The sequence below is a fragment of the Aricia agestis genome, chromosome Z, assembly GCF_905147365.1.
Source record: "Aricia agestis chromosome Z, ilAriAges1.1, whole genome shotgun sequence".
Taxonomy (NCBI): Eukaryota; Metazoa; Arthropoda; class Insecta; order Lepidoptera; family Lycaenidae; genus Aricia; species Aricia agestis.
The window spans coordinates 6,220,958-6,247,036 of record NC_056428.1 but is presented as its reverse complement, the minus strand read 5'-3'; the positions used below and the strand labels follow the sequence as shown (position 1 = coordinate 6,247,036).

General features: G+C 38.1%; 1 protein-coding gene across 1 annotated transcript in view; it reads left to right on the top strand.

Moving 5' to 3' along the window:
- Positions 1-25,648, top strand: part of LOC121739271 (GTP-binding protein Rhes) — a 37,968-nt gene extending 12,320 nt beyond the window's left edge. Inside the window, exons 2-4 of the mRNA XM_042131635.1 lie at positions 7,033-7,226; positions 23,225-23,405; positions 25,207-25,648. Of these exons, the coding sequence (XP_041987569.1) occupies positions 7,033-7,226; positions 23,225-23,405; positions 25,207-25,648 (817 nt within the window). The remainder of the gene's footprint in view (positions 1-7,032; positions 7,227-23,224; positions 23,406-25,206) is intronic.
- The last annotated feature ends 431 nt before the right edge of the window (positions 25,649-26,079 follow it).

The window sequence follows — 26,079 nt, the reverse complement described above, 5'->3', positions numbered from 1 at the left end:
AATTGCGGAGTCCTTTTTATAATTGATGTGGATCTTCTCGATCTCCTTAATTATAGCGCTCTGACGTGCCAGTAGCTCCTGCATGATGATGAAGGATGTATTTAGTGTATTAAGAGTCTCTTTACAGTATGTGCGTGTTGTCTCAACTCTTCCGGGGCGACCCGCTTGTGGGAGACCGGTTGAGCCGATTCGCTACCGTATCATGACAATAAAAAACACACCAAATGATAAGTGATGTTCCTCGCAGTAACAATGTTTCTCCTTAAAGTTTCTTCTCAATGCTTCATGTTGATAGGTGATGTTCCTGATGATCCACAGATGCGTTGATTCTTACTCCTTTCGAAGGACCAAAATGTAGGGGTTGTGTCCTACAGTTGATGGATGCTGGATGCTGGATGCTGGATGCTGGATGATGCTGATAGAGATGCTGATGCTGATAGAGATGCTGATACTGATAGAGATGCTAATGCTGATGATAGGTGTTAAATGATACGCTCTTGATGCTTGATAATGCTCTGCTATTGCTTTGCTGTTGCTCTGCTGTTGCTCTGCTGTTGCTCTGCTGTTGCTCTGCTGTTGCTCTGCTGTTGCTCTGCTGTTGCTCTGCTGTTGCTCTGCTGTTGCTCTGCTGTTGCTCTGCTGTTGCTCTGCTGTTGCTCTGCTGTATTTCGTCGTAAATGCATAAGTTCAAACGTGCCGGTCAATGTCATACCGAGCCGTACAAGTTTAAATGATGAGTAAGCAAACCTGCCAGTTCAATGTACGTGCCGGGTCAATGTCATACCGAGCCGTACAAGTTCACTGTACGTGTTAGTGAACCGTACAGCCCTAAAAATTTTGTTTGCAGGCCGCGACACTAACTGCCGCACTCAGAGTGGAACATTTGTTGCTTAAATGTAATTAATTAAATTTTTGACATAAGCTCCATACATTATCTGTCAAACTCTTCATTTAATTGAAGGTTAATCATAACTTAATGTCTCTGAGTACGGCGGTAAGAGTCTAAGACCAAAACGCCTTTGTGGCTCGTATAAAAAAAAGGTTGAGTACCACTGCTATGGAACGTTGTTGTACGTTGCGTCGTCAGAAAGGCTGCTTCTGCGTCATCATCCACTCTCTCCTTTATATCCGTCTTTTACGCCAACGACGCAACGCATCTATTCAATTTGAATTATCAGAAAATATATTGTATGTAAAAAATCAGAGCGGCATCGCTACGTTGCTACAGCGTTGCTACAGCGTAGTTGCAGCGTCACTACGGCGTAGCTGCGACGTTGCTACGGCGTATCTGCAGCGTTGCTACGGCGTTGCTACAGCGTTGCTACGGCGTTGCTACAGTGTTGCTACGGTGTAGTTGCAGCGTCACTACGGCGTAGCTGCGACGTTGCTACGGCGTATCTGCAGCCTTCCTACAGCAATATAGCTTTTAGGGTTGAGACCGCAACGCGACGAGGCGAGGCGAGGCGCGGCGCGGCATTTGACAGATTTCAATTACTTTTTTTTAATGACGCGAGACGTCTTGCGAATCTGTCAAATCCATATAAATTTAGAAATGCATCTACACGTCGCGTTGCCGTCTGAATCAACCCAAATTCAGACCGCAACGTGACGAGGCGAGGCGAGGCGCGGTATGGCATGAATATGTATGGATTTGACAGATTTCAATTGCGCGAGGCGACATGCCAATCTGTCAATTCAGTACAAATTTAGAAATGCATATACGCGTCGCGTTGCGGTCTGAATTAACCCTTATTCTGTAGCATTTCCTATGTCCATGCCGATATATTAGCATATTGATGATGTCACTGGCCTAAGGATCATCCATAAATTACTTCATGCGTCTACGGGTCTGTTTGCATTGAATGCTCCTAAAAACCAAACTGATTTTGATGAACTTGGAGGAGTTCGAGTCTGCGGAAAGGAACATTATAATGGTAATTTTCTATTGCAACAAAATGCACCGGTGGGACATGTTTTTACATGGAAATGTGAGTAGACATTATAATATGTTATGATGACCTCAGCTGTGTCTTTTGCTATGTGGTTGAGCGCGTGGTCAGCGCCCAAGCCGGGGGTCGCGGGTTCGAATTCCGCCAACGGAACAACAAGTTTTCAATGTCCCTAGGTCATGAATGAATATTAAATAAATGTAAGTAGGTATCTAAGTATAATAAAACTCATAAATATTCATATAGTATGAAAGTATTAAATATTTTTCCGTTGTCTGATACCTGTATATTATGTGCTAAGTAGGTACCTAAAGGACTTGCCTTTAGGTGCTTCGCACAGGGCCAGACTGACGTGGTGTGAAGCGTCCATGATATTATTTTTACTTATTAAGTTTACTTAAAACTCCTTCTTATAATTCCATTTTACCTAAATGGAATAATAATAAAACTCGAAGCAGAAGACTATACTTTAACATAGTATAGTCTAACTATAACAGTAAACAAACTTTTGTCTTCGTCCGCTTTCAGGGTCATTAAACATTCACTATTTACTATAAAACGCAGAATCATACCACAGTGTAAATTTAATACAGTAGACTGTAGAGCATAGGTTCTTAACCTTTTAGTCATGAGGGACCATCTTACCAAATGTTTGACTTGCCGGGGACCACTCTCTTGGCTTACCTAAATTAAGGGAGGCCTGATAAAGAAAACAAGCACAACTATAAATAATATAGTGGTCCGCGGACCACTGGTTAAGAACCACTGGTAGAGTAACAAAGTCCAAACCAAAGTCACTCAACAAAGAAACATGCATTAGGCTGCGTTTCCACAGTGTTTGCGTTGTAAAGAATATGTTTTTGAGAACCAATAGAATCGCTTTACTTTTTCCTGACCTCACTAAGCGCAACGCTTCTTTTAGATCTTAAAATCATATTCCTCGCAACACAGTCTCGGTGGAAACGCAGCCTAATTGTGGCGCACTCACTATGATTTTGCTACTTCAAGTTATCTGAATTTACGCTGCCCGGACGCACATTGTCCGAATTCTGATCAGAAACAGTTGAATTTCGCCGGACCGCCACCCCGCACATTATCCGAAATATCCTTCCGGCGAGTTCGAGCTCACTCGGCTCAGTACAAAATGTAAGAGACAGCGGACGTTCAACTGTTTCTGATCAGTTTGGTGAATGCTCAAAAATGTATGGACCAAAACCCCGGAATCGATTGAAACCATTTATATGTGGCATAGTAGACTACTTATACAGCATCCCAAATACAATATCCTTTTTGGATTAAACAATCACAGAGTACTTTAAAAACGATCGCAACTAATTGACTTTTCTTATAAGATATTCAGGACGACGCGATGCTACAAACGTTAGAGTGGCGATTAGTACGTAGTAAAAACATTTTTAATACAGATGTACAGTGTTGTAATTATGTATTTATGAATTTAATGTTTAAAATATATTTATCACTTTTATATCTGACAGTATAGAATGTTAGTTTGGTATATAAAATAATCTGTATACAATATGTACTGTTTTTTAGAATTATTAAGTACACGATATCGGTTATATGATCGTTTTTTTTTATAAAATAAGGGGGCAAACGAGCAAACGGGTCACCTGATGGAAAGCAACTATACTGTCGCCCATTGACACCCGCAACATTAGAAGAGCTGCAAGTACGTTGCCAGCCTTTGAAGGTTTGCAGGTCGTATTGAAAATATAGTGACAGTTTATTTCAGAGTTTTACAGTGCGCAGCAGAAAGTTACGCAAAAGACGTACGGGGGAAGACTGCCACTCATCAAGGTGATGAGGATGGTATATTTTTTGCGTGGGCGATAGCGAAAAGTTGCAGGTGGTATGATTCCGAACAATTTCTTAGAGCACTCCCCGTGATACAACCGATAGAGGATGTAGAGTGAAGCCACTTGTGATTTAGTTTATTCTTAAAATATATTATATTTGACATACTTTTTCAGGGTTCCGTACCCAAAGGGTAAAAACGGGACACTATTACTGAGACTTCGATGTCTGTCCGTCTGTCTGTCTCCAGGATCTTACTCAAGAACCGCTATAGCTAGACTTCTGAAATCTTCACAGATTGTGTATATCTGATGCCGCTGTAACAAAAGATACTAAAAACTAAATAAAAACTAAATTAAGATTCATGGGAGGCTCCCATACAACAAACGTGATTTTTTGCCCTTTTTGGCTCCTAATCTATAATGGCTATATTATGTAGACACATGATTTTTTTACGAAATCCTCAATTATGTGTGTGCTTTAATATTTAATAGCAAAATTAAAATAAAATAAATAATTAAGGGGGGCTCCCATACAAATTACAATTTTTCCCTACTTTCGCTCTATAACGGTACGGAACCCTTCGTGCGCGAGTCCGACTCGCACTTGGCCGAGATTTTTTCTATTTAATTGTACATTATTGTTTATCAACATCGCTTTCACGAGAAAGATCACAAAAACAAAGGAAATAACTAGTTGATTCGAACTAGATACCACACTGTGTATCTCAGATTTATTTTTTCAAATTATCGGTTTCGGTTATGGTTTAGAAAAAAATGAATTGCATATTTTCAGTCTTCTATTTATGCTCTACTTTGCTGTACATAAATTATTTTAATCGACTATGGGTTTTTTTTGGGCATAGTCCTTTCGGACAATGTGCGGCCGGGCTTAATGTCTCCACTCTCCGCCCGACGCGTATTTCATTCTGGCCGATCTAGTATAGTGCGTCAAGAAGGTCAACAGGCGGGAAAATTTTCTAATCGTAATTACGCTTAAAAGATGTACTTTTTTCTTTGTATTTTCATAGAGAACGCTTATTACATTTTAAATATTGTCACCTTGCACATTTTTATCTCGAATTATTAAAGTTCTCTTATTTTTTATTTCATTAAAAAAAAATCCCGCCTGTCATGACTTTCTTGACAGACTATATATTATATTATGTTACTGTTAGAATGCAGAATACGTTAACGTGCACATTACCTAGGTAATCTGCAGATTCCCTGAGTTCATCCGTGAAATTTTTAAATAAATAAAGTTTATATTTGCACTTTACTTAGTTAGTTTCCATACCCTTCCTTATAGTACTTTAGTGTGTGTATATATTTCTTGTAGAGAGTTGACTGTGAAAGTGGCAGCGCTGAAAAACCATTTTTTTGTGATTTGTACGGACAAGGTCACGAGTTTCCCCATACAAAATTGAAAAAAATAGCTCTTTCAGCGCTGCTACTTTCACAACTCTGTACACAGGACTCATACACACCTTAAAGTATTATCACTTGGTTTTGGGACACCTTGTAGATCTACTGTATATATTACTTATTATGTGACCATACTTAAACTTTCAGCATTATCAACATTGTATTTTATTAAAAGATACATTGTCAGTTCATACAAAATACAACCTTATCTCCGTATATTTAGTGCGTAAACTCGAATGAAGGGGACTCACTCAAAAATGTATGAATTACAACACGCTAGCCCGGCGCTAAAATTAATGTACTAGACGACATAAATATGTAACTTAAGTAGAAAATACGTGATACTTTCAGCGAGAAATGTACTTGGAGTATACTTATTAACCCAATTTAGGATTAACTTAAAAAATTCTAGCTTTAAATTCTAGCTTCAACGAAATTTAGAATGCTGACTGTAGCTTTTGGGAGGTTTCGCTACTTTTCGAAAATTTTTAGATTTCATTTTTTTAATGTTGGGTTACAAATCCTAGTAGGTATATCTTATGTTAGAGGATCATTGGTTAAAAACATGTTTAGCAGTAACTTAAAAATAAATGTCAGTAGAAAGTACTAAATATTGTGAAAATAGTGAAAGACTGCGTGATAATTATACGGCCTGCTTTCACTTTGTTTTTGAATAATAAAACAATAATAAAATAACATAATTTACAAAATTATATTTTGTTTAAAGTTACGTTTGGGGTCAAACACATTACGTCATATTACGAACATTTAGATTTTTTTAAATTGACTTCTCTTTATTTAAAGTTTTTTTTTAAGAAATAAGGGGGCAAACGAGCAAACGGGTCACCTGATGGAAAGCAACTTCCGTCGCCCATGGACACTCGCAGATCAGAAGAGCTGCAGGTGCGTTGCAAGTAGGGATGGGAAGGGAAGGGAATAGGGGAGGGTAGGGAAGGGAATAGGGTAGGGGATTGGACCTCCGGTAAACTCACTCACTCGGCGAAACACAGCGCAAGCGCTGCTTCACGCTGGTTTTCTGTGAGAACGTGGTATTTCTCCGGTCGAGCCGGCCCATTCGTGCCGAAGCATGGCTCTCCCACGTCTAAATACTTACCTTTATCATAATATATTGTCTCATTTGTTATGACCCTCCAGGGAGGGTTATAGTGAGTCACTATAATATACTCAATGCAATGTAAAGTTTCTTGAAGCAGTACACTATTTAATAAGTCAGTCTGGCTGTTTACGCAAATTTAAATTCCAACTTCCTCCAACCACAACTTTCTTACTTCGCAAACGAATTACCGTCATGAAGAATATTAAAGTATTAAATCTGGTTATTTTAAACGTTACAAGTTACTTTAAAAATGAAAATTTCTGGTACAACACGCATATTAACTTGGCACCTGATTCCATAAAGTTTCCTCTATGGTTCCAAAATGACTCTGTAATTTTATACTTTAACAGTATTCAGAATTTAATGTTAGCATTTAGGTACTATAACTTAGCGGGCCCTTAGACGGAGCAATATCACACTCAATATTTATTGAACAACTTATATTTTGACAACAATATTGAAAGGCGTTCAATATTAACCCTAGACGGTCAATAATATTGCGCAATACTTGATAACTGACAGTTATGTCACAATAAAATTGTCGGATAACTTCGGTGTCGGTGTGTCTAAACTCTAATGTCATGGCAATCATATTTTTTTTTATGATTGCCATGATTTCCGGGTTTTTAGGCACATGCCTTATCCATTTTCCTGTCTACTGTAAAGACACCTAACCCAACACGTATAGTTTCAGCTGGAAATATTACAGCAACATTTTCTCTTTCAGTTCTGCTCGCGTGGGCAAGACCTCCCTCGTCGCGCGTTTTCTGGGCACCAAGTTTGAGGACAGCTACACGCCCACCATCGAGGACTTCCACCGGAAGCTGTACCGCATCAGGGGCGAGGTGTACCAGCTCGACCTGCTGGACACCTCCGGCAACCATCCCTTCCCGGCGATGAGACGGCTGTCGTTTCTTACAGGTTTGTATGTTTCATTTAGTTTTAATAAGTTGGTTCTTTCATGTTTTACTGGTAAGCTAAAGGTAGGAGATTAGGTGTCTCGGTCACTCGGTTTTTTACCGTAAATATTAATATTTATGCATGTGACAGTACAACAGGGTCTAAGAAACTAGGTATTAAATTAAACTCCATCAGAAAATTATATATTACAATTTAATTACAATAACAAAATTTGCGGTCAACTGCAAACATTTTAGTTCGCACCGTAGCTGTGGGGTAACACCCCGTGCATTTGACGGTAATATCCGTCTGGGTTCATTTCCGCCGGCAGATTGCTGTTTTTACACTTATCCTGGAGTGCTAATTTCATTGGAAAATATACTGCAGTATCGTCTGCAGCTACTAAACGTAAACCAGATTTGAACCTCCGGCGAAAACAAAAAGGTGTAATAGGTTTGACGTGTCAGTCTGTCTGTGCAGACATGTGTATTGTGTAACATTGTACAGCATCCAAACGAGTGGGCTGATTTTGATTTAGTTTTACGCTCACTGCTGAAAACTTTTCTGGGGTTTTTATAGATGCTTCAATTTAAATATTTATTTATTCGCATTTAGTTCAATGAAATGTAGAATTCAACGGTAAATTTTGCTTGGATAAAATCAAAACACTAATGAAAACCGTCTAACCACCATTTCTAAGAAAATTAAACGAAAATCATGTTTATTTTGTAGGTCAGAGATCACAGACATTTTGTTTAACGTACCGACGTTATTAAATATAATATTTTCCTTAAGTTCAAGGTTTGTTGGAAGATATTACAGAATTGAGATTCAAGAGGCACTTACGTCGCCGTTTTCGGGGAATTCATATTTTATAAAACGTTTCCCTTTTTAGCCGACTACAAAGCCAGAAAAGATAAGGATTTTGGCAATGTATTTATACCTACGTATTATGAGTGTTCATAAATTATTAATTATTATTAATTTTTAATTACGAGGAATGTAGAGTTTTTGTTTTTTATGTACTTAACAAAAATTATGGATATTGGCACTCTTACCGTTTCGATCGGTTTCTTCCAGACATTTAAAACTTGTGCGTTTTGGTTGTCTACTGCTTCTGCCCCAAAATTTATCCATCGAACAAACATACATACGAAACTGCCAAAACCTTTAAGTTTGCACCTCGCATTTTTATTTTTTACCCGACTATTGCAAGGAAATCCTTGCAATAGTCGGGTAAAAAATAAAACATCCATATAGAATGCTAGTTAAATGACTCAAATAGCGATGGAGGACGATGAGAAAAATCCATATATTAAGAATGCAATGAATTTGTATTCCACAGACGAACGGGGACACGTATCTTATTACGGGGCTATTTGGGTGTATTGGGGATAAATGGGTAGTGGGTTCGATTTTATTACTTACTAAATGTTACTCGCTTCGTTACCCCTAAAATTGCTGGACCGGTTTTGCTGGCTAGCACAGTTCTTAATTTTTCTACACTTTTCTTCTTTTTCATAAATCGGTTAAAATGCGCATAGTTGCGCAAATGCAATTGTAACTCCTCTGGAGTTTTCAGATTACCATCTTATAAAAATTTAATTGAACCGAGTTCGAACCCAGAACCTTAGTATTGCCCCTCGTATTGCAAGACATACTTTATTGTAAAACTGATGAGTAACCATTTACATAGTCGCCGACTTTTCAAATGACTTTAACTTTCTCCACTCTTAAAAGTTTAAATTAATAACAGTATAAATTTTCCCCTGGGTGAGCTCTAACGACTTAAGAAAATCGCGGACAAAAGACAGCTATCATTTTTTGTGGATGTATTTAATTTTATGATGCTACTTTTTTCTAGGTGATTCTCACTCTATATAAGCTCGAATACACTTGTAATATCCTTTGCTATTGAATACAATTTGACTAAGGGGCGATTCCACGAAAGAAATGGAACGCGTTCAATGCACACTGAACCGGTTCAAAACGTATAAACGCGATTATAACATCGAATTGCATTTCACCAACATAAACTGAACGCGTTCACAGCAAATACTCTGAACGCCCAAAGTCCGAAGTTTAACGTCATAAAACCCGTTCAAGCCCTGTCATGGCGGAACAAAAAAGATAGACAAAAGAAAATATGTCAAGATGACAGTTTTGACACATGCGTTTGGTTAGTTTATGTATTGTTTTCTTGCTATTTCGTAGTTAAGTGAAATCCATTTAAATTAGAACGAGATTTATGTCACCGCATGAACGCGTTCAGTGAGAACTAAGTTTTATAAAACGAAGTTTTCAGCGTGCCTGGTGAAATCCCACCTAAAACGCCATAGCTTATAACACAGGTCAACAAAATCGAAAAAAAAATTGTTGCCTGCAAACTAATAGCAGTTTCTATAAGAGTTTTGTGTGCACGATGTATGTTTCTATGAAGCTTTCTTTCTATCAGCTCAGACTTTTAAGACATTTCATTCCAAAGTTTCAAAAATCTCGCATTTTAGCCTATTTCAGAATCACATTGCAGTTGAAAGTATTCATTTTTATTAGTTTTGTAATATGTATGCCAGACGGAGACACTTCTTATTGAGAATGTAACTTGTTTCAATGAGTTATGACTAATTTCCCCAATGTTATGACGGTTTTCAAAATGCTTTACCTAGCTCATACTACGTGCCACGTGGAGTAACAATTTTTGTATGAAAAAAGAAAGTTTAGTTTACAACTCTCTTTTAATAAAAAAATATAATATTATGTAATTTAAATTGAGATCTAAACATATTTTATCAAAACTCATAAAAATAAATTATTTCAATAGTTGTAAAGCGATTCTGAAATAGACTAAAATTCGATATTCTTGAAAATTTGGAATGAAATATCTTAAAAACCTGAGCTGATAGAAAGAAAATTTCATAGAAACATGTGATCGGGGCACAAAGTTCTTACAGAAACAGCTTTTAGTTTTCAGGCACCAAATTTATTGTTGACCTGTGTAATCTATAACATCATGTAATACCTAACTCTACCTCGTGGGAATCGCAGACACAATAGATTTTCAATTGTTATGCGACAGCCAGGTGCCGCTTGGAGATTGATGGGTTAATATTTTGTATTATGAGTACAGAGTATGATAGGTCAGTATGCATTGCAACGTCTCGAATCGTTGCGATGCGTTTTTATACTAGATTAAAATAATATTACTTATGTCTATCAATTTAATATCAGTCTTCTTAAATATATTTAGTACTTTACTTCTAAAATATTTTTAGTAAAGACCCAGTTTCATCAAGCAATGTTAAATAAATAATGATCTTGCTTGTTAAATCAGTTAACGGCCTGTTAGAGCTATCGAGCGTTCCACCATACGCTAATGTCATGTCAAATCGCCTAACACGGTGTTAAATTTTAATTCCTGCTGGGGAGGTCCGTTAAATATATAACAGGCCGTTATAATAGTCAAAACAAAAACTGTCAATGATAATATCCAATACAAGAAGTTTACACCCTATCCAATATAAATAAAAGAATCTGTTTTGACTTTTGAGTGTTTCCGCCATGCTTCGCCCCATCCTTACATATTATTTATTATTTTTCATGTTATGCATAATTATTTATTTTCATTTTGTCAAAAATTCATACCTCGGATTTTCCTTGACATTGCAAATACACTGACTTGTATCAAAATTACCAAACCGAAATAAGTAAATAAAAGTTTGTATCATGATTCATGTTTTCAGCTTTGACAGATCATAATTATTATCGTAGCCTGGTAAATTAAAAAGAACTATTGTAGTCTAACAAATGTATGCGATCAGAGATATTTTAATTTGGTCGCATTATCTACCAGATGATGTAATATACGAATAAGGTGAAAATGACACATTCAAATTCAAATTCAAATTCTTTATTAAGCATACAATAATATACAATAGTATAAAAGCTAGGTAGCGTACATCACGTCGTCTAATCCCATGCTAAGTAAAAACTTGTGTTATGGCAATCAGACAACAGATGCACGCCGAACAATTTTATCCTAATATTTACACATTCACACACACAATCACACTACACTTTATCACGTAAAGTCTCTTTCGGCGACGTGATGCGCGCTTCGTTCGGGAGCCTCCCCCGGAACCTCCGGTAAACTACACCGGCGGGCCAGAACTCCTCCACCTCGAAGATGGTTAAAACTTGAGTCGGCATTCTCACCACAAAGGAACTGAAATTCACTTTGTGGCGAGAGTGCAGACGCTCCACCCTCAAGGTGTAGGTGGTCTTCTCGCGGATGTAGTTTACGACGTCTTCGACCGTCATGGACCAGTGCAGGCGCGACACGTAGAGCGGCGTCGCGGGCACCTCGCTCCGCAGGCGCAGCTCGGGCACATAAGGTGCGGTGCCGCGGTGGTTGCGGACGGTGGGCTTCCTCTTCTTCCTCCTCTCCACCAGAACGAAGCCCTCCTCATCGCACCTCCTGCTCTCGTCCCTGTCGAGTCGAAGATGTTCAGCCTTGCGGCCCTCCTGTGCACCCCTCGCCTTTGGCCGCGCGGGTGGTGCGGGGCAAGCAGCGACGCTTGCATAATTTTTCGCTTGAGTCGATGGCCTCAATTTCGTGTCGACGTCATGCGGTGACGCGGACGGCGAGCTGACGGCGGCGGCTGTTGCTGACTCACTAGATTTCGCTGACGTGCAAAACGGCGAGCCGCGCTGAGCTCGGATGCTCGGGTGACATACATAATGAATTATTACTTTTTAATTGTATTAATTCACTACGTAACTCACTGATGGTGGATTCCGAGGCATCCAATCTACCTCGCATCTCGTCCAGCTCTGCCCTCATGATGTTGAACTTCTGGAGCAGGCTGGAGACGTTGACGTGGTCCGTCGATACCGCCGGCAGTTTGTGGAGCTGCTTGGCCACAAACACCGGCAATTCCGCAGGATTAGTCTGCTTGAGCAGGGAGATGATGTCCTGCAAGCTTCGTTCGCTTCCGTCTCTCCTCCGGGACGTCATCTGCGCTGTCTTCCCGAGCGCTTCGTACAGCACGAGCCTGCCCTTGCAGATCTCCTCGTTGGTGTAGGTGGACCTGCACAGCTGCACGATGCCATCTTCGTCCATGGTGTTGACGACGTGTTGTACGAACGCCAGCAGCTCGTTGGATACGAGCGCCATGGTGTCGGTGCAGCGGCTGTGAGCCGCGCGACTCGCGAAATATTAATTAATTTTATTAATATTTGCTACGTGTGTTGCTGAGCGGTGCGCGACCGTTCGCTACCGCGATCAAAACAACAATTGCAGCCAACATGTCGTATTGCAATTTCGTCACCTTATAACAAGAACAAACTCAGGTGGTAGGCAACGTAGTTTCTTCGTTCATATTTCAAAAAGTGTATCATGATACCCATTTTGAATAAAAAGATATTTTATTTTTATTTTTATTTTTTTATTTAACGAATTGAATGTTATTCACTCGTTGTACACTTAACATTGCATTTACTAATCCGCTGTTAAATTTTTACTGTGGGATATAAGTATTTTAACAGTCTGTTTAATTAATGCCTTGTTAGGATTTAACAAACAGAGGTTGGTGAAATTGGGTCAAGTATAAAATCTAAATAATTTTAACCGCCTCCTAAAAGAATGGAAGGTTCAATGTTTATTGTTTGACTATAATATAATTATTTTATTAATTAATCTTTTGTCAAAACGTTTAACAGCTAAAGATAAATCCACCACCGAAATGTACCTTAGAGATCGTTGAGTTTTGACGTATCCTAAAATAACCTTTTTCGTAGGCTTACCAGCTTAATAAGACTCAAGGGGAAAAGGGTTGATATTTTAAACATGAGATTTGACATGTTTAGGGGTTAAGATTATTTCCTTACTAGGTATTACCAGGAAATTTTATCGTGCGTTTTTTGCATGGTTCCCATACTTTTTTGCATGGTTCCCATACTTTTTTGCATGATTACCATACTTTTTTTTACATAAAAGCTATTCAGGAAGTCAAAGTATCACCATACAAAACTTCAACAAAATTGGTTCATTTGTCTCAACATCCTGTCTATAAAAATAAATACAGTGCAGTCTGATATAAGTAATTAATTTAGATTTAGAACCTCACTTAATCTCAAGTTGTCAGGTGATCGCCATTGAAATACCATACTATGGAAGAGTAACTAAGTTAAGTAAAAGGTTTTAGTAACTAAGTTAAGTAAAATTTCGTGAAATTACACACGCGATGTACTTTTAGTTAGTTGTGCTAGTGATAGTTACAAACATGGCATCGAAACTTAATGTCGGTCGTACAATAACGTGAAACTCAAACTGATTTTTTTTTTCACTCAGAATATAATGGTGCCTACTGATTCGGGAACTAACCCGACGAGAAGAACCGGCGTAAGAATATGTAATATTACACTTTTTTTTAATTTATAAAATTATAGTGTCATAGTGTCTAAATAAAATACACCAATTAGTGTACAATGTGATTTTCATAGCTACGTGTAACGTGTTGTTGGTAACTGGAACTTGAGCGGACCAATCGTCTCTCGTCAACTCAACTTAACTCGTCAGTGATTATGAACAATGTCAGATGTGCAAAATAGACTTTTTTTATTTTATTTCATAAAACATGTCTTAAAAATCAAAGCCATCATGAGCTGAAAAGAAAAAATCTATATTATGCATAGTTTCTGAAATAGCTACATTAAAAATGTCGTATATTACTAAGATAGCTTAAAAAATTTAGACTTTGTATCGCTGTACTGTAAAGTTGTTATTTTTCCATCAGACATTCATAATAATAATTATAGTCATGAGCGCAATGTTTGAGATCTATAGTTCTATATTCTATAGTATGGTATTTCGTTGGCGATCGCGAAGTGATTAGTGTAAGGAATTAGTGCGCATACCCCGCGTGATTTATTGCTAGTACAGTGATTTTAATGTAATAGATATACAGTTGGCTACGAATATATTCTTACTTTAAGCTTTTATTAAATTTTAGTTTTGGATCTGAGTCGTTGGTTAGCGAGAACAACAGGTAGAATAAAGTATGGCGAATAGTTATACTTCAGTGCTAACGGTAAATATAGGTTCCGACTGATATTATATTATAGAGGTACTCAAAGTTGAAAAAAACTTGAGAGGTGTCAAGGGACACCCGGATGGAACGAAGTTATAAAAACTCCATCTAGTTGACGACCAGGAATACTGACAACGACACTTTTGTGGAATTGTATTAAAATTTATTAAACCGTCCGGAAGATGTCTCTGTTTATTCTCAAAAACACCATCTAGTTGACGCCCAGGAATACTATCAACGCCCACTGCCCCTACAGCGCAGGAACTAATAAAAATGTGTCGTTACAACTTTTTCCGTCTAACCCCCTTTCGTAACGCGCGATAAGGAATTTAGTTCCAAAAAAATAATAAACTAAATTATTTATTTCATTCGTGTGAGAGTAACATGTCATATACCATACGAGTATGTTACAAAATTTACACGTGACAAGCTATAATATAATTTGTTCTAAAGTAGTATAACTAGTAATTCACTGTTACTGTAGTTCATCAATCAAAACGCTTGTCGGATGTCAATACTGTGTCAAGTGAAATCTGTCACTTGCCACTTGTCATTTTCAACATAACATACTTACCACGATGGTGCGAGTATAATAATAGTCCTATAAGATTGCTAATGTTTGATCTGCTTGTCTGTTCGCTCTTCACGCTTAAATTATTGGATGATTTAGATCAGGGGTCACCAAATGGCGGACCGCGGTCCGCATCTGGACCGCCGCGCCGACCCATTGTGTGCGGACTGCGGACCAAGCATTTGCGAAGATGAACTTCGTTAAATCTGATGAATTTCGAAGATGAACTTCGTTGATCTTTAATCATGATATAACTTACTATCAGAGACCATTAATTATAATTATTATATTAATTAACCTGGTTACGTTTACTAAATCGGTAATTAGAAGGTTAAGAGCCTACTGTCAGAAGTAGCCCCGTCCCGCCCCGCCTTCATACACCGCTATCCTCTAATCGTGATACAATGATTCCATGAAACGTGCTCTCGGGCATTGTGCTTGCTGCAACTAATAGTGAACAATATCGCGTAATAACGGTTCCAGCATTATAGCACGAAAGTAAAGGTTGTAAGTCCCAAAACTGTTATTTGATGATAAACTAAATACAATACTAAAAGGTATTTCCTTTAGCTATTATTTTATAAAGTGTGTGATTGTAGTAGTGCAAGTTATTTAATGATAGTAATTTTAAATTTAATAATTGTAACAGATATTTGTTGAAAAGTCCAGAAAGATTCATAATTTCGAAAAGTAAAACTATCGTGTCATAATAAGTGAATCGTGTTTTCGGTCAGCCAAATATCAGATAAATATACAATGATTAAATAAATCTCAATTTCATTTGAGTCAATCGTCTTCCGTCTTATTAGAAAACACAACAAAATTTGACAGCCCGCTCTTAAGTTATATACATAAAAATGTAGTGTGTAGATGAATACATAATATAATAAGAAAATCCAGTTTCAAATAGCCTAAGCCAAAGATATTATAGAAACAATCGCTCGCATTTTGATGAGAACCTAGTTGTTTTTATAAAACTAGTATAATATTATTTGTACATTTTTACTATTCGTAGATTAATATACATAAGTCAATGAGAGTCTCTTATGGTGCCTTCTCACGGCGCGTATTATCTCAAACCGCGCCGCGCCCGCTCTAGCCACGCGCCGTGTAAAGGGGCGGCTCGGGCTGGCTCGAGCAGGCGCGTTTAATATCACGCGCCAGCTCGAGCCACGCGCCCTAAGAAAGTGGTGGCGTGGCTGCGTTCTCACGGCGCGTGCTACCACAAGCCGCGCCGCGCCCGCTCGAGCCACGCGCCGTGTGAAGGGGTGGCGCGGCGCGGCTCGTGCAGGCGCGTCCCGATCCGATTAAAGTCGGTAACAAACTATCAATAACAAATATCTTCGTGCTAGCTATAGCGCGATGTACCCGCCAAGCAGCGGCATCTGTTATCAAAATAAAGGAATTAAACTTAATATAACAAAATTAGCGGCATAGATTGAAATGCAACCTAGTTGCCTAGTGAATAAAGTTGCATTTCATTAAAATTTACCTATTTAACGTAGTGACTTAGAGCAAAATGATATCTATAATCGTGTTAATAAAGTTTAATTTTACTTGAATGTTTGTCAGCGTGGCGCGGCTTGTGATATAACGCGCCGTGTGAAGGGGTGGCGCGGCGCGGCTCGTGCAGGCGCGTCCCGATCCGATTAAAGGCGGTAACTTCAAAGGCGTGGCTTCAAACATATTGAAATGAAATGAAATGAAATGAAATATACTTATTCTCTGAGTACAGCCATTATTAATTATTATTTATTATTATCATTAATATTCAATGTTCAGCTAGATTACATAATACATTGCCACAGCACTTGTTATTGTGCACAAATAATTGATTTTACACTGAAAGTGAAACCAAACTGATAATAATTGACCAGAAACTAAGCTTTGTGCGTCGAGAAATCCAGCAGAGTGTACGCTGACCCAGTTGTTGAAATTGCATTCGATACTACGGAGCCCCTAGCCGAGACGTTTTCGCTACTGAATAGAATTGCCGATCAAAAATACAGGGTGTAACCAAAATAAGTGATAATAATTTAGGGTGTGTACGTGTTCCTTGTAGAGAGTTCACTGTGAAAGTAGCAGGCCTTTAGGGTACTTTTTTTGGTCTTTTAAGACCAAAAAAATTTTTTCACTTTTGTATGGGGAAACTCGTGACGCTCGGGCCCTTGCCCTGCCCTTGAACTCTCTACAAGGAACACATACACACCCTAAAGTATTATGAATTATCACTTATTTTTGTTATACACTGTATATTACATTCGACTCATGTTACGTTAATTCCATACATTTTGATCGGCAATTCTATATGGAAGCGATAAAGAAAACGTGTTGGGAAGGGGCTCTGGGCGGTAATTAAGAATTGCTTTCCGATGAAACTGCCGACCGGAATTAGTTACGAAAGATTAACCAATAGATTACTTAACGGTTTCATTGGGATTTTAACCCTTTATAATATATTTTACTAGCTGTCCCGGTGAACTTCGTGGCACTTTAAAACCTTCCCTGGACTTCTATGAATATTTTAAGACTAAAATTAGCCCAATCCGTTCAGCCGTTCTCGAGTTTTGCGCTTAGCAACACATTCAGCGACTCATTTTTATATTATAGACAAGGAAAAAAATATTCTGTTTATTTATTATAAAGTACATAAAATAAATAAAACAATATATAGTATATAAAATATACTGTAAAAAATTCATACTTCCATAATTATATTATAAAATATATGAAAGTCTGTCTGATTGTTATCTCTTCACAGCCAAACCGCTTATCCGATCTTGCTGAAAGATATAGAGATACTTTGAATCCCGGAAAAATTTACAGCTTCCGCGCAATTAACGTATTTTGATATATTTATATTTACGTAACGTAAAGTGGAATATTATCGCAAGAAAAGTGTATAATTATTGCTGTGAAACATGAATTTCCACCAAGAACTTACAGTACATTCAATATTATATGTAAAAATATCCAAAGATGCTTACATTTTCATTTTGATTTCCAAGCTAAGCCAAACATGTACCGTACAAAGTAAGCCATAAACATTCAATTATTCAATTTATTATTCATTCAATCACATATTCAATTATTCATTCATAATTCATTCGAAGCGCTTAACACTGTGTGTATGACATAAAGCGCTTAAGGTGCTCCCTCACCGGGAGCGTTCGCTTGTAATGTAACGTTACAGAGTCGAGCATTACATCAGTGAGGGAGGCGAACCGAGCATTACAATGCGCACCTTGTAATTCAAAGTGTAATATCGTGATACAACTTGTAACATCAGTGCTACGTTACAGTAAAGTTAACTTGCTATGGAATGCTCAAGATCGAATCTATAATGTTACATTACACGCGAATGCTCCTGTGCTCAAATACGTACATGTCCCGTAGCCATGTCGTAGCGGTTCGTAGAAGGTCTACGATAAATTTTTAATTGTAAAATATAATATGGATGCAACAGCTTAACAGTCACACAGACGGATAGACAGAATACTTTTGCATTTATAATATTAGTATCGACTAAGCCCGGCCGCACATTGTCCGAAATTTCTGATCAGAAACAGTTTCAAACGTCCGCGCTGTCTCTTACATTTTGTACTGAGCCGAGTGAGCTCGAACTCGCCGGAAGGATATTTCGGATAGTGTGCGGGGTGGCGGTCCGGCGAAATTCAACTGTTTCTGATCAGAATTCGGACAATGTGCGGCCGGGCTAACTCTTCACGCCAACCGATTTTGCTGAAAGGTATGGGGATACCTTGAGTCCTGGGAAAGGACATAGGGTACTTTTCCAAAAAAAATCGAATTTTGGCGCAACGGAGTAACGGGCGTCGTTTAGTATTTGTATGATATCTTTTGTTAGTATGTTAGTGATTAAACTGTTTCGAACGGATGAACCGATTTTGATCAAAATTGTTTGGTAAGTATAGAAGTAGTTTTTATTATTCGTAGTATAGATTATATAAATTTTGTATAAAGGGGGTTTTGGGGGCGCTAAATCGATCTAGCTAGGAATAATTTTTAGAAAATTTCATTTTCATAGAATACCGAGCAAAGCTCGGCCAAATAGCTATTGTATATTTATTGTTTGCACTATGTTTATCATAATTTGGCGCTATCATAAGTTATGTGTCATTGCATAGAATGCTATGAAACTTAAAAACACTAGCAACGAAATACGTCTTTGTGTGCACACTAATTAATTATTTACTTATTACAAACTTAGAACAAAGATGGTGGAAACGTAACTTAATTCAAATTACATCCATGCTCATTAGCGCTCGTATTACGTATTCAAATGTGCTTAGGTGCGCTTATTAACTTTTTTAAAGAAACTCGACCCGAATATTCAAAGCGTGATATAATATAATTAAACTCGGTTATAATATAAAACGCTCGTAAAAGCAATTGCGAATTTTATAATTATATTAGAATATGAACGAGGCCGTTAAAATAATGTGTAACTATTAACTAGATTTTGTCTACGTCCCACTAGAATCTAGTTGTACAAAGCATTTAGACTAAATTGCATTCAAAAGTTTAGAAGTTACTTAAAAAGTATAAAATAACGAATTGTATATGCTATGCCCATTTTCTTGTTTTTTTTTTTTTACAGGAGTTTATCTATTCACTGTGTTTAAATTGTAATACAGCTTTTGATTGGCGAGCGTCAAAAATCAACCAATCAACAGCGCTAATGAAAAGATAAACACCTGTGTCAGAAACCTCAGAAACTAGAAAGGGGTGTTTAGATTTTAATCCACAGTTAAGGTTGTTAACATACCTAGACCCAATAACACCCACGACTGTAGTTAATACTCGAATCACTATCACATTACCTCTTTCGTTTTTATTAATGAAAGAGATGACATGACATTTTAACCACCTGTTAACACTAACAAACGCTGGTGAATTTGGGCTTTAATTTCCACTCATTTAATGATAGTTTTTAGGTGAACGATTAACAAACATCCAACCACTAATTGCCAGATATTAACATCTTACCTCAAAATTTTAATCACTCTTTTTAAATATGCAAATATTTAAAATTAAAATATTTTGTATTTTCAGCACAGGTAAAATATTAAATGCGTACAATAAAACGAATACGTGCTTGAAGTTCGGAAGGCTCTGTGTCATTTGGAATACAAAGTATTACATTAAAGGCATGTTCAGACGACGCGTTTATTACTCATTTCGTTAAGTAATAACAGTGGGAATTTTCCTATTGACTATTTAAGCTTAATTGAAAAATTCCTTCTTTGATAAAAATGAAAAAGTAATAAATACTTGTTATATCAAGATAGCTGTTAAATTTTCGATTTCATAATACACAAAAAATATTAATAAATATCCACAGCCGAACATAATAATATAACCTCCTCCTTTTTTAAGTCGGTTAAAATACGTGTGGGACTCGGGGACTGCTGCAGTAAAGCCATTGTATAGCATTTTTTATCAAATTATGCAATTATAATTCGCATATGTCTAGTGGCACCAGGCACGCACACAAACAGTGCCGACGTCTGCCGTTTATAAATAAGTTTTGTTTTGTTTATTCAGATCAAGATGAATTTTTATAGAAACGTTATGAATATTCAATGGATCCTAATCTTAGCTCTTAGCTCACGTTAAAGTGTCCCGTTTACAATGTATGACATAAACGTTATTAAGTCTAGTAAATTCTCGCTACGTCGCATACTATGTAGGATTATTATGTAACATAGTATTAGTATACTATGCTCCTCTAAGCTCTAGGGTTGGTCACCGTTTAATTTTCTTGATACAAATACTAAATAATTAAATAACTAGTAGTCGCTACAGACATCACATAAATGATACTGTGAAATTGTTATTCTGGCAATAAGTAGATAAATATTATCACATTCAAAGCTAAGAAGTCAGGTTTCTAAGAGTTCACTCAGCGAAACTTGGCGGTAGCGGTCATTGACGCCCAGTCAAAAACTTGTCATTTTCTATACAAAGTCGCGATTGACAACATCTGACACTTCATTGTCAATCGCGGTTTATGTAGAAAATGACAAGTTTTGACAGGGAGTCAATGACCGCTACCGCCATGTTTCGCCGAGTGAACCTTACCTTTTGGGGTTGCATACTAGAATCAATTCAGACCAAAACGCGACGCGTAGATGCATTTCTAAAGTATGGATTTGACAGATTTGCAAGACGTCTCACACAGTTGAAGTCTGTCAGATAGTTCACGAGTCACGTGTCTCATACGTTGCTATAATATTTTGATCATTATGTTTCTATCCACGGAGCGAGCAGCCGAACGAGTCCTTACGAGGGAAATTCTCGACACCTTGATAAATGTCTCGCTCGAGGTAAGTTGACCAAGAATTTCCCTTGCAAGGCAGCCTCGCATGGCTAAATATTATACGCACATAAACGTATCCTAAATGCAATAAAAACTACGCTTTAATTAGTAAAGTTACGTAACTTCTGAGGGATCGATCAGACAAATTAAAGTGGTCACGCGTTCAATCTGCATTCGCATTCTGCGTTCGAGCTGTTAGTCACACAGGAGGAATTCTGATGCTGTCAGAATGTTCCCTTTAATACAACACAAAGAACGTAAAACTGATCGCTAAAACGCTAGACCGCGTGACCGCTCTCTGTCTGATAGGTCCCTGACATGAAACACTTTTAGACTGAACAAAGTACATTTTATTTGTTAGAGTGTAAACAGATTGTCGTAACTTGTAGCCAGTCTACTCCAATAATTGTTTGACAGCCCTGGTAGTGTCGCAGACTCAATTATGTCGTAGTTAACTGGAATACCTGCACATAATTACAGCTGATAGCACCTTAGACACCCACTGTCAATTAAGATACTATCTAGATCAGAGGTTCCCAAACTCTTTTTTTAAGGGTTCCGTACCCAAATGTTCAAAACCCTGTTACTAAGACTTCGATTTCTGTCCGTCTGTTTGTCTGTCTCCAGGCTGTATCTCAAGAACCGCTATAGCAAGACTTTTGAAATTTTCACAGATTATACTTAAGCCCGTCACAGACTTAGCTAAAATTTATATTAATATACCGTACTATAATATATATTATAGTAGCTACCAGAAATAATTATAGCTGAGTGTGCGGTCACGCGAAAATTAATATAGAAAATATATAGTAATATGCCTAGCTATAAAAATAATAATATATATTATAGCTAAGTCTGTGACGGGCTTTATTGTATTTTTGTTGACGTTATAATAAATACGAAAAAATAAATTACTCAATTAAATATTTAAGGGGGGCTCCTATACAACAAACGGGATTTCTTTGCTATTTTTGCTCGATATCAATAATGGCAACACTTGAAATATTTACAAAACATTTGTATTTATACTTTAATATAAATATATTAAAATAATTAAAGGGCATCCCTTAAAAAAACACAATTCTTTGCAATTATTTTGCAACTCGCAGTAAGCCGATTTTTATAGACCACTTCCAAAATTTTGCTGGATTTGGTAGAGTTTTTAGGCATCTACCAGTCTACCAGTCTCCCGTGGATCCCTGGGGGTCCACCAGGACCATTTTGGAAATTACTGATGTAGATACTATGAGGCGTTTTTTTGACATGAAGTATACGTAAAGAATTAATATGTTATTCAACCCGCATTTACGGATAGCGCTATAGGACGCGTCAATGGAAGCGTTTCAAATGAGCTTAATTTGAGTAAATAAATTTCATTTCAAATTACTACATCTACACCATACATTACAATCACTTTTAACTTCTGTATAGCCTCAGAACAGAGAAAATCTCAAAATTTATAAAAGCGGTAGTTTTGAGCCCGAAACGAAAAACTAAAGGCCTGAAATTGCTAAATCAATAGCCAGCACTCAGGTATAGTCAACAGTGTAAATACAAACTGCAAACAGAAACGTTTAGTTTATTTCGTACAATTTCAAAGGCTAAAAACCGTTCAACGCTGATTTGCCCAATTGTCGTAAATATTTGTGGTGTTGTCACGTTTCGGTCCATGATTTCCACAGCACAATACATCCAAATATTGTCTTAGCCCTTAATAAAAAGAATACCCCTGCTAGGAAATCCCTGCTACGTAACACGGTCCAATACGACCTGCAAACCTTCAAGAAGAGAGCGTATATATCCTCTTAAAAGGCCGGCAACGCACCTGCAGCTCTTCTAATGTTGCGAGTGTCCATGGGCGACGGTAGTTGCTTTCCATCAGGTGACGCGTCTGCCCCCTTATTTCATAAAAAAAGAGCAAGGGCTTCCAAGATTCACAAATCACACAGGACACTACTCCTAACTTCGGGATGTCCAAGAGTTACGACAGCACTCTCTAACAACATCCTCTCATCCCCAGGCGACCTCTTCGTGCTGGTATTCGCGATGGACTGCCGCGAGTCCTTCGAGGAGGTGATTCGCCTCCGGGAGCAGATCCTCGAGACGAAGGCGAACGCGGGGGGTGGCGGGGGAAGAGGGAGGAAGCAGGCGCTGCGCGTGCCCATGGCGCTCGCGGGCAACAAGTGCGATAGAGAACTCAAGTTAGTATAAAAGTGATGTGGGAAAATTTGCCGCCCTTATCTATTAATGGTCCATTATCCAGTGTCTATCTACTTATGTATGTGTGTGTTGTAACTTGTAATCTTATAGTAAATAATTTTATAAGAGTGCCGTTTGTGGGATCACAAACTGACAGGGGGCCACGGAAGATCAGGCGCCACGGCTTGCCGCGGGTGATGCCTGAGTGGCTTTCCCTTTAAACATGCGGTGTGTGCATTGCACAGCCATAACCGAACACCCATTACTTTTTAAGTAGTTCAATGTTGTATGTTAATTTGTCATGTCAATTTGTTGTTATTTTTCTGTGTTAAAAGCTCTGGCTGTGCTCTGTCCTTGTATGTTTAATAAAGATGTTTTTTTTTTATTATATCACTGCTACAAGGATAGCTGAGGTGCACACTTGAGGTATCCTGGTAGTAGTGTTTATGGATGAAGGGAACTTTGAGGGAGCAGCGCGGGGTTACAATAGTAGACAACGACCTTTGCATACCCATTACTTAGCCCCTGTAATATCTTAAGACTCACAGGTCACATTGTATGTATAATACCTAAAAAAAGCTTTGTCTTCGTGAATTGCTGATATTATCTTCGCATAAAGATTAATATTATGTTTATTACTGTTGCTGTTATTTGCATTAATGTTGTTTTTATTTGGTACAGCAATGAAGAAACACGCAAACATATACTACCAAAATGCTTAGAGGAGTAAAAACCAAATATTCGCATGTCTAAAATCAGTCAGTATAGAAGCATAAATGAGGGCATATCATTCAATCAGACTATCTCTGATAGATCTATGTTACGAGCTACGAAATAAAAAGTGTTTTATTGGCTCATTCAAGTAGTTGTATAGGGTTCGAAGGCTGTAAACGGGTTAGTGCTAAGGGTTGATTTTTATTGCCTCGATATTTAGTATATAAATCAAAAGGACGATCGCATTTTTAAAGAAATTGTTTGAGTTGAGTTTAAAATAGCACGCAAATAATCTTGTAACGTAACGTAATTATTATGTTTGACGAATGTTTATGAAGTAAACGTATTGTTTCCCAGTTTCTGAGGGTTTTTTGACAAGAGTTTGTCTTTTTTTTTAAATAGCATTGTTGATTGGTTAACTATTTAACGTTGTACTAAAAGCGCTGATGAAAATATGAACTATTGTTAAAACACCCGTTAGGCTTCAGTCTCGAAACCAGCGGGCAGCGGGGCGGGAGTGGCGCTGCGCGCCGCTCTGTTTTCGGGGCCTGTCCATATAAATCTTTACATTGTCACGCACCGCCGCGCCGCTCCCGCCCCGCTGATTGCTGGTTTCGAGACTAAAGCTTTAAACTAGGCATAAGGCTGCGTTTCCAGCAGAGATGTGTTGCGAGGAATGTGTTTTTAAGATCTAATAGAATCGCTGCGCTGAGCGAGGTCACGTCAATCAAGCGATTCTATTGGTTCTCAAAAACACATTCCTCGCAACACATCTCTGGTGGATGCAGACGCAGCCTTAGTCTTATTTAAAATCTAAATTGAAAATGTTCCTTATGTGATATAATATTATTTCAGTCCGCGTTGTCTTATTTGCTCGCCCATTCTAAATATTATGAGGCGTATGTGAATGGGACCTCAAGCGGGTTGCGACTGCGACATGATAATAATTGATAATCTATAGGCAATATTATCATAATTGTTATTAGTTACAGCAATAATAATTATTGTGCTACAGTTAATATAATATTACGATTCAGCAGATATAGAGTATGTCTGGAACATCAATGACTCCTTTATTTATTTATACAGGACTGTCCAACCCGAGGAAGCTACGGCGTACTGCGCGACTCAAGACTCGTCGTGCGTGTTCGTTGAAACTTCCGCGAAAAAGAACTTCCAAGTTGACGACCTATTCTACGAGCTGTTCGTCGTCGCCAACTTACCCCTGGAGATGGCTCCGAACCACCACAAACGGGTCACCACCACCTTCGGGAGCCCCTGCACCCTCCCACCCACGAGCAGCCAGAGCAGTCGGAGTAAAAAGTGCACTCTATCCATCAAGAGAAAGCTGTCCGACGCGTGTGGGGTAGTAGCCCCAAACGTGAGGAGACCCAGCATTCGCACAGACCTGATGATCATGAGAACGAAGACATGTGCCAAAGGAGATGGGGACAGTGGGAGTGGGAGCCCCAAGTTGAATCTGCAGAGGTTGGTTCGTAATGATAATAAGAGGTCGTGTAATATTCAGTAAGTTTTTGGAAATGTTTAGGAACCCTGTTTACGCCTTTGGACTGTTGTCTGTGTGTTGTAGTTATTGCCACAGTGCGTAAGAGAAGTTGGAAAATAGAGGTTGGTAACCAGTGGCGCTCCTGTTGCTCACTGAAATCTTATTTTCATTGACAGATTGAGAAGTGACTGCCGCACGTGATGAATTTTATTGATTACTAAACTGTAGTTAAATGAAGATTTTGACATAAGCCAAACTCTTCATAACATTGAAGTTTAATCATTACGGGTCTATACGGACGGACCGCATTTCAACAGCAATCCAACCGCAAATTGCAGTTCAAGTGCAGTTTGAATGCAGTTGACACGACTGCAATAGAACTGCAAACCAAACAGCTCACACGACTGCACGCCAACTGCAACTGACCTGCAATCCGACTGCGCGTTTGGTTTGCA